Source organism: Schistocerca serialis, chromosome 2 (assembly GCF_023864345.2).
Source record: "Schistocerca serialis cubense isolate TAMUIC-IGC-003099 chromosome 2, iqSchSeri2.2, whole genome shotgun sequence".
NCBI classification, from domain to species: Eukaryota; Metazoa; Arthropoda; class Insecta; order Orthoptera; family Acrididae; genus Schistocerca; species Schistocerca serialis.
The window spans coordinates 221,570,524-221,583,870 of NC_064639.1; the positions used below are offsets into that span (position 1 = coordinate 221,570,524).

Consider the following 13,347-nt stretch of genomic DNA (forward strand, 5'->3'; position numbering starts at 1 on the left):
GTGTAAAATGTCTGGTAGTTTCATCTACTACAGATTTCAGCAGGTGCTCTGTTACAAATCTTGAGAAAATTCATGAATCTTGAACTAATTCACACTTGTCTGCTGAAGCTGAACCACCAAACGTGTCCACAAGTGGACGAAAATCACTTCTTCTAGCATAATGTGTTGCTCAAGTATGCACTTTTCCACCCAGCAGTCTGATATGACTTTCAGATGCTTCAGATTCAGAAACATTTTCATCTCTTGCAGAAGCAGGCAGATGGGTACACAGCTAAGGACTGTTACCTTGAGATTCTATTGAAGAATTATCACTGTCATCACAATTGAAGAATTCAGTCTCAGTGTCACTTCCAGTGAAAATCTGAGTTGTTCTTTGTAGGACATGACAGTGTACCATATTCTTTGCAAAAATCAATCTTAGTCACTAGCCAGTAACTAAAAATAGAGATGAGAAAAACAACAAACAGGCACAGGAAATCTAATTGACATGCTGGATGTTGTGCAGCTTGACACGGAAATATGGCTCTCTGCGTTTGAACATTTGGAATCTTAACTAACATGAGCAGCTGTGTGTTTCAACTTGTATAGCAGCACACACAAGTCAACAAGGTAAACTCACCTCTAGAGCACCTGTTTTAAGGAGCAGTGGTGAATATACACAGGACAGTAACATCAGCACCTGTTAATACATATAGGAAAGTCTGCAATAAGCCTCATATTTTAATAATCCGTTTGCAAGCTGAACATATTAAAAGTTTGATGTTATTTCAGAGTAACTGCATGTTGTTTCACTTCTTACTATCATTTATCTTTGTATTGCATGGAAAGTACCTGCACGACAGTGAATGTGTGGACAGTATGTACTGTGTGTCTTGTTTGGAAATAAATTTGTCTCATTTATGTAAAGTACTTGTTGACAGCATTCGTCCTCAAATGTACTTTTAGCATGGCCTGGTTCCTTATCGGGTTTGCTTTTGTGTCAGTGTTAGTTGTGTGTTAATAGTGATACACCACAGTATGAATAGGTTTGCTGATAGAGTGGATGTAAATAGGAATGTAAAGAGGGGTAGAAAGATAATACGGCTTTGTAAGTGCAACAAGAAACAGATTTTAGGTTACCAAAGGGGTCAAAATCAAAAATTCGTTTCAGATACTGAAAATCTTGTGACTAAATGGATGAAGTGTAAGAGAATTTTACAAAACGTATAAAGTTTTGGTCCTGTTAAATGAGTGAACAGATCAAAGCCATTTGTCCACACTCCATGACAATAAAGGCATCAAAATTGAGGATGACAGAGAGGAGGACAGAATGATAAATTCCTTTTTCTGAAACTGTTTCACTGAGGAAAATTGTTCTACAGTTCCTTCTTTCAGTTGTATGAATGTCAAAATTGCAGGTATTAAAATAAATGACGGCAGGACAAAAATCAACAGAAATCGTTAAACAGAGGAAAGGTGACTGGACTTAATGCCTGTACGGTTACAGAATATGCAGACTGGTGGAATGAAGCATTTCTAGTGATTATAAAATAGCACAGGTCATTCTTGTTTCCTAGAATGATCATCAAACAGGCGTATATCACTGAATTCAGTTGGTTGTAGAATGCATAAAACGAGTTTTATGGTTGTGTATAATAATCTCTCTAGAGATGTAAAATCTCCTAGGAAATCTCTGTGGGAATCAACAGGGATTCTGCAAACAAGGATAACATGAAATGCAGTTCGCTTTATTTGTCCATGAGACCCAGAAGGCAGTAGATAATGGTGCCCAGGTTCATGCCATGTTCCTTGACTGATGGAAAGCGTTAGATACAGTTCTGATCTATCACCCAATGAACAAAACACAATCATACAGAAAATCAAGCTTTGCGATTGGGCTAAAGAGTTCCTAACAAATAGAACACAGCATGTTGATACTTAATGGAGAGAAATTTTCACATGAAAAGTAACTTAAGATGTACCCCAAAGGAATGGTGGACAATTATCTTCACTGTATACACAGTCAAGTCACACTAATGTGACCACAGCCTATATCAGATGTCAGCATGCAAGAACCACTCAGAGCAGCACTAGCAGTAGAGGGTACATAGTGTCAGGGAGATGCGGAAATGGTGCAGTTGTTGTTGTAATGTGGGAACGAAATAATTTATCTGGATGGAAGCATTTCTGAAACAGCTGAGTTCGTAAACTGTTTGCTTGGCACCATAGTTGACAAAGTCTGGGATTTACATGCCAGTACTGCAACTGAATATCAACTGAGTGGCAACAGGTGGCCTTTTCAGATGAATCACTTTTTATGCTCCATCAGACAGATTGCCGTTGGCATGTATGGCATGAAACATCTAGAAACAAACATTCTACTACAGTATTTGGAAGCTTCCAGGGCGGAGGGCCTTCCCTGCATGCTCTAGCCATTATGGAATAGCATGTACAAGTGGGGCAAAGCAACACGCTTTGCAGCTCACACTGTACGTGTGTGGTTCGAAGAGCACCATGCTGAGCTTGCTGTACTTCCCTGGCCACCAAATGCCCCGGATTTAAACTCAATTAAGACTCGGTGGGACCACCATGATCAAGCTATTCGTGCCATGGATCCTCAATTGAGGACCATGGCACTGGAGATGGCATGGCTCCATATCCCTGTCAGTACCTTCTAGACCCTCATTGACTTACTTCCTGTACATCTCACGGATTGTTATACAGGCTTTTGATAGGTTGTCACATTAATGTGATGGGACAGTGGATATATATTTATATATGGCCTACTGGGTAACGTCAGAAACTTCATGGGTCTGTACGCGCTGATGGTGTTGTTTTCTTTTGAGTATTTGCAGGACTTCAAAACTATAATGAAATGCAGGTAGACCTGCAGAGGATCGACACTTGATTGCGGTAGTTAACCCTCAACATATAAAAATGTAAAATATTGTGCATAAATAGGTAAAAGGACCTGTTATTTATTGTATGTTTACACAGTTGCTGAACAAGCACTAGAAACATTCACTCCATTAAATATCTTAGAATATTCGACATCAGCAATTGAAAGTGGAACGACCACATAAAACAAATCACAGGAAAGATAAATGCCAGACTGAGATTTGTTGGAAGAATCCTCAGGAAGTGTAATTGAATTTTGCACATCAGTCTGGGAACAGATGAAATAGAGAAGCTCCAAAAAAGAGCAATGAATTTCATCACAGGTTTGTTTAGGAAGCGCGAAAACATCAAGGAAATACTCATCCAGCTCCAGTGGCAAGCTTTACAAACCATTGTGCATCGAGGTGCATACTTCCTAGAATACACAGGCAATGTATTACTTCCACCTACATATGTCTTATGAAAAGACTATGAAAGGAAAGGTAGAGAGAGATTTGAACTCGCATGAAATCTTCTCAACACTTATTCTTTGCGCGCACAATTCATGAGTAGAAAAGGGAAGGGGGAAGTGAAAGTAATACATAAAGTACTTTCCATCACATCACTTACATGTGAGTTGAGCTATCCTTACTTTTTTTCTGTAGATAGAATTTACTCTCTAATTGGAACTAACTTTCTAGTGCATTTTCTGTGCTTAGTAAAACAGAGTTAGAAGTCAGATTAACTAGTATAAAAGGTGAAAATGTCACATCAGATTGATGCAAATTTCCAAGCTTTTGGCTATATCCTCAGATGCTTACATGTAGAAAGCAACAGACTGTCAGACATTCTGGGAATCCACAGAAGATATACTGGTGCTCACAGTGACCAGAGGTTACATTTTAGCATCATTTTGCTCATAACAATGTACAGGATGTTGCATATTGTCTGTAATTTCTCGGTATCAAATGCCCTTTTTGGAGCATTGCTAAATGAGTAGTGGATATCTGTCAGTAAATGTGTTTATCCTCGATGACTGAAACACAGTAATTTGAAACTTGCGCTGGAATCTGTGTGTATTCAAGGAAGGCCAAAGGCTTATTCTTGAGGCTCAGTTTGGTTGCCACAGATTTTTCTAGATTTCTATATTTTATGAGGAACTGCTATTGGAAATGGTGCAAATACTGTCCCACAGTTACTGCAGTATTCACATGGAATATTATAAACACATGCGTCTCTAAGAGTATGAATGTTCTTCACAGGTCGCAACACCTTATTGTATTAAACCGCCAAAAATTAATTTTAATCCATTGTCTATGATGTGTTCTGTTTTATTGAACATTATGTAAAAGGAAGCAGTGACGTGTGATGATATTTCTGTTGTGTTGACTGAACAAATGTACTGGTGGGCCGAGTTTTTGTATCCAGTAGCCATTTTATCTCAATAGAGGTAAGATAGTTTATTTTGGCTCTGAGGTATTCTTTATATGATAAGCTTTCAGGTGTTAGTGTTCAAGAGAGCTCTTTTCTGGCTTGGCATTGGAAAATGTGCCTAGGGGTACTGGTCTGCTTGGGATGATTTTGTGATAAACTGAGTGGTCAATGAAATAGATCATCTGGTTTATATTCTATTAGAACCTCTTAAGAAGGATTGCTTTTATTCCTTCTCCATTTCTAGCATATTCGTTATGGTGGGACATACACTATTTTTTGTGACCAGTGAACTGTTGTTTGCCTTCCAGCCATGAAACCAAATCAGAAGTGTATCATCATGATGGCAAAAGGATGATTTTTTTTCTTTGGGAGGGCGGGGGGGTTAGTTTTAAGGTGGTTGAAAATTGGTCATGGCAGGTGACGGCAATGGTTATACCGTGACATTTCACTGGTCTCTGTCTGTTGCATACCTGTCCCCTTTCCTGCTCTCACTCCATCACTACACAACCCTCTTTTCCATCAACGCATCAACTAGTCTTTTTCCCGCTCCCCTGATTCTCTCCTTTTCCACTCCCCTCTGCTTCTCTCCTTTTCCACTCCCCCCCTCCCCATTCCTCATCTCCCTCCTAAGCTTCCCGACTGCATTGGACAGCCCTACCTTGTCTCCCCACCACATCCCTGCATACTTCCACAAGCAGCATTAGACCTTTTCCTGCCCCTACCCTGCTATTCCTCCCCCTTCTGCCCTAGCCTCCTCCTCACCCCCGACCCACAGGCTCTTGCCCATCAGGTACAGCTGCTCTATGCTGCCCAGTCTCAGTGATCAACAACAATGGTCATTTGTGTGTGTTTTTTGCTTGTGTGAATTTGTGTGTGTGTTCTACTTTAGAAAAAGGCTTTGTGGCCGAAAGCTCAAATGCATAGCAGTCCTTTTTTGTTGTGCATGTCACTAACTCAACATCTCCTGTATCTGGTGAGTAGGAGTCTGTCTTTGATGTAATATTGACAGGCTGCAGTATTTGCCACATTTGTTGGGTGTTGCTGAACATTCAAGAATTTGCTTTCCTGATCAAGGCATTGGACTACATTCTTGAAAGCTTATAATCATGTACAAGTTCAGTGTTACATTTTCACAGAGAACATTTTTTACAACAAATCCGTTGCTAAAGAATTTGTGGATATAAGACGAAATCTTATCTCTTTACCAGTTTTGCTTATCACATGGTCCACAAGTATTAATCTCCTTTTTACTCTGTCAATGGTTTCTTGAGTAGTGCCAACATTCTTTTATTTTTTTATTTTACTGATTGCAGAGGGGTTTTTTAATAAATTGAATCTGTATATTGATGTTGTATTAGCTCCTGGGTATATCAGTTATATAGTTTTTGCTGCCAAGTAAATTTGTAGTTTCGAGTAATTGATTTGATACACATTGACGTTAATTTTTGTATTTTGTCAATAGGAGCAGCACTTAATTCAATGTTGGAGTTCTTTGAAGCATTGGTGAAAGCAGAATTACCAGGCCTTGGTTTCAGGGATTTGCTTTCTATGTTAGTTGCTCCTATTACACAGTGTGGTGAAAGCACATCACCAGTATTGATTTTGCACAAGCAGGTAATTTTCAGAGCAGTTTGTATATTTTTCTAGCTATTACAAAATTTATGTATTTTAAAGTAGGGAATATCATGCATACAGAACAGAGGAACTGTGTAGTTGGAAATATGGATGTGCAATGATCATCAGTATTTACAGAAATTGATATTTCAGTATCGATACTGAAGTCTGTGAAATGTCTTAACACTTATGTTAATAGCAAAATACCGACCTTTGATGGTGGTAAAAACCAGCATACTTGTTAACATTGTTAATAATTTTCCCTTGACTTAAACCAGTCTCTTTCTGAATGTACGACATCAATGCATTGGTTAAAGGAATAAAAATAGCATTTAGAAGGAAGTCATAAATCTTGGTTTGCCTACATGCTCTTTTTTTCCCCAAAACATTTCATTCAGTAGACTGACAAACTACCATAGTTGATTACTGCTTTGAAAAGGATTTTAATTTGGTTTAAATGAAGCGTAATAGCAAGTAATGAACTGAGAAAAGAGTAAGACCAGATACTAATTAATTTCAATATTCTGTATAATTGAAAGATTTTTTGCAGTTGTGTCCTGGGATTATTAATTGCCATGCTAGTGGACCACTCATGCCAATGTACACAAATATTGTAGATCTGCTAGATGGTTGTGACGTTCTGTGGCCTATAGAAGTGACTTATCATGAAATTTGTGTAGAAAAATATGTTGCAAGTAGTAAAATAATACTGGTGACTGATATGTTCAGTATCAAAATACGTGGTATGCAGCCAATGCAGATGGAGAGAACCTGAAGAGTAACATCATAACAGAAATAAAAAAAACGAATCGCTACCAACTGTGTGTGTTAACATATTAGCCATATCTACATTGCTTGATCCTAAATTAAGAGAACACACTTTCAAGATACTTTAGCATGTTCGAAAACAATCAAAACCATCAAGAATTTCCTTGCAGCCATTGAAATGAAGCTATGGGAGATGGCAATATATTCCTGTTGGAAAACAGGGAAACCATTTTTTTACAAACTGAAATGGGCACTTTTTCAATGAAAGTTCCACCACTTGACTGTGTGTATTGTTTATTTTACTGTACAAACTTGATTTTGGCCTTTGGGCATTTTCAAGCAACACAATCTTAGGCAAGATAAGACTTGGCTTGAGATAATGGTGCCTGCACATATGACAACTGTTTTTGCTGACCATTTTATTGCACAGTTATTCAGTGTGTGTCACAAATGTTTGTTTTACATCTGCCAGATGCTTTTTGAATTGTTCTCATTTCTGCACTATGACACCTGCATTATATAACCAAATTTAACATATTTCAATTATTACTTTGATTATAGAAGTCTGATTATGCCCAACATTGTGTTATTTGAAAATGGCCAAAGGCCAAAATAATGATTGTACAGTAGAAGAAATGATCTACACAGTCAGATGACAGGACTTTCATTTAAAAAATGTTTCATGACTGTGAACCCAAACCATTGTTAAATTATGAAACAGGAACCATCATAGTTAAATTATCATCAGAAAGATCGCCCCTTGGATCTTAATAAGATCCAATTGAAATATGGAATCACATCACCGATACTACCTATCCAAAACTATGAAAAAATTGCATGTAAATATTTGAGCTGTATAGCCACATAGTCAGTTTCTGAAAGACTGTTCTCACAAGTAGGGTATGCTCACCATCAACAATGTGTATTTGCATACAAATGCTATTTCTAAAGGTGGTTCATTATAATTAGCTCCTGTGCTTATTTCAGTTGATTTATCTTGTAAACTGTAAAAATTTGTGACCAGTAAATGGTAATGTGCTAAGCCTCCCTCAATCATTTACAACTACCTTAATGGGCAACTGGAATAATTAAAGGATGTTGCACCAATTAACTCAGACGTGTTCATGTTTAGATAACGTAACGGGAATGCAGCCAAGTGATTTCGACAACTGCCAATTTTCAAGGCATGACTGTTATGTTGTGAAAATGGCAGGTTGTGCTGCTGTTGAAATATTGGCTGTTGTTGCATTCCCAAACGTTGTTTGAACATAGTATATGCTGGAAGAAACTAGTCTCGCAGAATTTGTCATATTCATCCTACCATATTTTGTGAGTTGTTGGCACAAAATTTTCGAAATTCTAACTTCCCTTAATCTGTCTTGTCTCAGGTTTTCATTGATAATACAATGTTACATTTAGAGGGTGAACCAGAACGCCACCAACAGACTTCCAGAGGTAGTAGTATGGACTAAAACAAAAAAGTGCAGCAAACATAGGCTCTAAAATGACGGTCTTAAGTGGTATGAGCATTTGTTCAGAAGAGATGTTTAACAGGAAAGCTCTTCATCCTGTTGTACCAAACCACGCAACTGATAAGTATGTGGGCCATCTCTAATGACGCTGCCATTGACAGACTGCTAAACCCCCAATGCACTATTTTGTGACAAATATTAAACATACAAAATATTATAAAGTTATTGTGCTTAGAGAAAAAGATTCCTATCCCTTTCTCTGCAAGTGTCTCATGGATCTCCATTTATTCTGTTGCATTCCAGCCATTTGTATATTTTTAATGTTTTTTCAATTATTCTTACACCTCTCTTCAGACTATTTTCATGTCTGTATTGATTTGTTAGTTGGCTCCATTCTCTAAACTGTAATATTATGCCAACACTTTGTATCCAAATCTGGGTCTTTAGTAGGTGAATGCACACTCATTGGTAATTAATGGTTTGTGAATGACAGAAATATCTGTTGGCATGGAGTTGTCTAATCGCTTAGTTTCTTTCTTTTAATGTTACACAAGTTGGCACGTGGGTTCCCCTACTGGAAGGCCTGTATTGGTCCTACATTACTATTTCGTGGATACACTTGAAGTCTTATGGAGGAAATTCTTTTAAATTCCATAAAACTTAGCTTTTTGGGTACTCCTACCTGTTTCATTCATCATTGTATCCCAGATTGCTGCTTTATTTAGAGAAGAAACTGCTTGAAATTTCCACTGCCTAGAGACACAGTATCTGTTTTTCTTGTTCTTTCCTCCCCTCCCCATCCGTCTCTCCTTTAAGAGCCCACCTGTTCAGTTTTTGTGATACAGGTAAGTAGACATTCTTCATCTGTTGCAAATGCTTTCCAGAAGTATTTAGGAATGTCAAGATTTTCAGGCGAAAACTGTGCACTTTCTGTGTTTTTCACCCAACTGCATACGTGATGAGAAAGGGGGTGGGAAGAGATTTATTACTTCAGTTTACATAATTAGAGGAAAAGGCTTTGTAGTAATTAATACCACTTTACAATGCTTCTATTTCAGGCATTCCATTCACTTGCTAAATGTGTGGCAGCATTGACAGTAACATGGCGACAAGAAGCATTGACTGTTGTGGAACAGTTCTTGCGAAATGTACAAAACCCACGAAATGATGCACAACATATTTTTGCCTTGTTGGTCATAGGAGAAATAGGCCGTCACATGTAAGTTGTAAAGCAATATATTAACTCTATCGCAGGGTGGTATTATTTGCTCCTAGTATTGTGTTGGAATTTTTGGTTCCAATCAAACTGTTTGTATTGTAGCTTATGTTTGAACCTCCAAAGGAATTAAGTGTTACTCAGATCTGTCTGTAACTTCACTAAGTTGAAGTTGAAAATATTTACTACTTAAAGATGTGCAGTGGAACCTTGCATAGCAAGCATAATTTGTTCCAGAATCTTACTTGTAGTGCGAAATACTTGTTAAATTAATGTACAATACAATACAATAATTACTCATTATTATCTTATTCATGCCATTTATTCAAAGAAAATTATACATACAATATTATTTACATTATTATTCATGATACATAACTAATAATTTTTTACTAGGAAGCTATCTATAGTCACTTGTCCCTACGGGCACTTCAACACTTGGTGATATTGCGACACAGCATTATTGTCAAACAAACTTTTAGCATGTGTAGCCATTGCTTTATTGGGGTGATGATTTTCAATGTACCATGCAACCAATTCCCATGCTTTTGAGCATTTCTCTTGTAGCGACAGAAGATCGCTGCTGTGCTGTAACCTCCTCCTCATCCTCCTCTGAAGAACTCCTCTCCACAACTTCCTGCTTTGAATACACACTGCAACTCCATAAGCTCTTCGGTGGTAATTTCTTGGCTGTCATCTTCCACAAGCTCATCGATATCATTGTTATCCACTACTAGCCCTATGCTCTTGGCAAAGACAATCTCGTTGACTACAGGCTCCACAGATACTGATTCAAAGGCCTCAGTCACATTTGACAATGCACTCTGGCCAATGCGGAAGTGAGCGTTCTCTTGGTAACCCCTTCCCATGCCTCTTCGATCATCTTGACGCAGTCAGTGACGTTGAAGTTATATTCCCAAATCTCTCGGAGTGAGATAGGTAGCTTCTTAAAATTAGAAATAATCTGCTGGTCCGTAGACTGGACTAACAAAGTGGTGTTGGGAGACAGAAATTGGATCTTGATGAATTGAAATTCTTAAAGGAGATAGTCCTGTAGGCCTGGAGAATGGGCAGGAGTGTTGGCTATAACAAGCAAGACATGGAGTGGCAGATTCATCTCAAGCAAATATTTTTTCACAGAAGAGCCAAATACTTCATTGATCCATTTGCAAAAAAGATCACGTCACCCAAGCCTGGCTGTTGGACTTCCACATCACGTTTAACCTGCTCTTCTGGATGTAACTCTTCTTGAAGGCTTGTGGAGTTTCTGAATGGGAAACAAGCAGTGGTTTAATTTTCAAATCGCCGCTTTCCTTGACACAGAAAACAGTGTGAGACAGTCTTTCATTGGCTTGTGACTGGTCAGCGCATTCTCCTCTGCTGTTATAAATATAAACTTCGGCATTTTTTTCCATAATTGACCTGTCTCATCACAATTACAAACCTGTTGTGGCAGATAACCCTCAGAATCTATGAGCATCTTGAAGTTGCTGATGAAGTTCTCTGCCGTGTTTGTGTTAGAGCTGGCTGATTTTCCATGCCTCACAACACTGTGGATGCTGCTCCTTATCTTAAACTCCTCGAACCACCCGTGGCTTCCCTTAACCAGTTCTTCAGACGCTGATGATCCTGGCGTCTTCCTAACAAGGTCGGCAAAAATCCTTCTTGCCTTCTCACAAATTATGTCCTCATTAATAGTGTCAACTTGAAATTGCTTTTTATTTATCCGTATAAGGAGCAAGCTTCTGATATCGTCCAGAATACGAAACCACTGTTTAGATACTCCTGTCACTCCCTTTGAAGCATCCATCTTCATAATCTTGTCCTTGTCCTTGAGAATAGTGCAAATAGTTGTAGACAGATTATGTGCGTGCTAAATCGGCAAAGCTCACACCACGTTTGTGTTTTCAGTGATTTTACAATTCCCTTCTAAGGTCATTTTCTTTCTCTTACGGTTGTCTTCTTGCAGCTTTATCTTTGGAAAACTGTGTGGCCACAAGCTGCATTAAGATGCTGCTAAACCCAGACTGCAGTACGTATTAAAGACATTGTTCATATGCTGCTGCGACAATGAAAGGTGTTGATGTTTCCCCCTGTGCACAAACTGCTGGTGACATCATACTAAATCTTCGTCACTCGTTATTTGAAACATTGCTCGTTAAATGAGTCATTCCTTTACAGTTTGTTTTGCTTATTATGCGCATAGCACATTAATGGAGGTGCTCATTAAGCGATGTTCCACTGCAGATCCTGCATGTGCATGAAGCTCTTGATTATCTGGTTGCAGTTTATCTGGGCATATTTCGGTGATGGGTTTTTTCCCTTAAAAGAAAAGAAAAAGAAAAGAAAAAGAAAAAAACAAAATACTAAAATGAAGTCTCAAGTATTCTGTTAGTATGAGAACACATACTTTTGTTAGAATAAGTTATTATTCATGTGATTCATATTTTACTACCAGAAGTCAATGCAGGCCCCAATCCCTCTGTCAGACATAACTGAAATGTTTTTCCATTGTTCCCATTTCATTTTTAGGTAAATATGAGGGCTCTATCCTTGCAACATGTCTACAGCTGATTACCTGACTGTATGGTAGCCAAGCCTTTTCCCTGGTGCTAAAAGTCAATAATTTCAAACTCAAAATTATTCAGGTCTTGTTGTGGGAGAGTTTCTTTCAGAATTCTTACCTTCTGGGGAGGCATACTGTTGAATACTGCCAAAATGAATGCATTGTTCATAGTTTACTAGCAGCTGACAGAGTTCAGTAATACCATAGTTTCTAAAATGGATCATTGACAGTGTGTGTTAGCCTATTTCACCTTTTTTTCTGAAGATAGAGATGGTTTGTGCACTGAAGTGCCAAGGAAACTAGTATAGGTATGCATACTCAAATACAGAGATATTTAAACAGGCACAATACAGTGCTGCGGTCACCAACACCTGTATAAGACGGTAAGTGTCTGGTGCAACAAGATCTAAGTGAGTTTGAGCACGGTGTTATAGTCACCGCACGAGCAATGGGACACAGCATATCCGAGGTAGTGATGAAGTGGGGATTTTCCCATATGACAGTTTCACGAGTGTACTGTGAATATCATGAATCTTGTAAGACATCAAATCTCAAATGTAGGTGTGGCTGGAAAATGATCCTGTAAGAACGGGACCAACAATGACTGAAGAGAATTGATCAACATAACAAAAGCGCAACCCTTCAGCAAATTGCTGCAGATTTCAGTGCTGGGCTATCGACAAGTGTCAGCATGCGAACCAGTCAACGAAGCATCATCGATAAGGGCTTTCAGAACCAAAGGCCCACTCGTGTATCCTTGATGACTGCAGGACACAAAGCTTTACACCTCGTCTGGGCCCGTCAACACCGACATTGGATATTTGATGTTTGGAAACATGCTGCCTGGTCAGGCGAGTCTTGTTTCAAATTGTATTGAGCGGATGGGCATGTATAGGTATGGAGACAACCTCATGTCATGTCAGCAGGGGACTGTTCAAGTTGGTGGAGGCTCTATAATGGTGTGGGATGTGTACAGTTGGAATGATAATGGGACTCCTAGTACGTTTAAATACGATTCTGACAGTGACATGTTCGTAAGCATCCTGTCTGATCACTTGCATCCATTCGTGTCCATTGTGCATTCCAACGGACTTGGGCAATTGCAGCAGGACAATGCGACGCCCCACATGTCCAGAATTGTTACAGAGTAGCTTCAGGAACACTCTTGTGAGTTTAATCACTTACGCTGGTCACCAAACTCCCCAGATATGAACATTATTGAGCATATCTGGGATGCCTTGCAACGTGCTGTTCAGAAGAGATCTCCACCCCCTCGTACTCTTATGGATAGCACTGTAGGATTCATGGTGTCAGTTCCCTCCAGCACTACTTCTAAGGAGGTGTACCAGTCTCTTTGTCTCTCCAGTGTATATGTGCTAGAAAGATGACACACAAATGAGAACATGTTGCTCTAATAATTG

The 13,347-nt window shown here is 38.8% G+C and overlaps 1 protein-coding gene across 1 annotated transcript in view; it reads left to right on the top strand.

The window, feature by feature from the left end:
• Nucleotides 1-13,347, top strand: part of LOC126456966 (cullin-associated NEDD8-dissociated protein 1) — a 158,835-nt gene that overhangs the window by 90,348 nt on the left and 55,140 nt on the right. The window contains exons 15-16 of the mRNA XM_050092903.1: nt 5,753-5,904; nt 9,203-9,363. Of these exons, the coding sequence (XP_049948860.1) occupies nt 5,753-5,904; nt 9,203-9,363 (313 nt within the window). The remainder of the gene's footprint in view (nt 1-5,752; nt 5,905-9,202; nt 9,364-13,347) is intronic.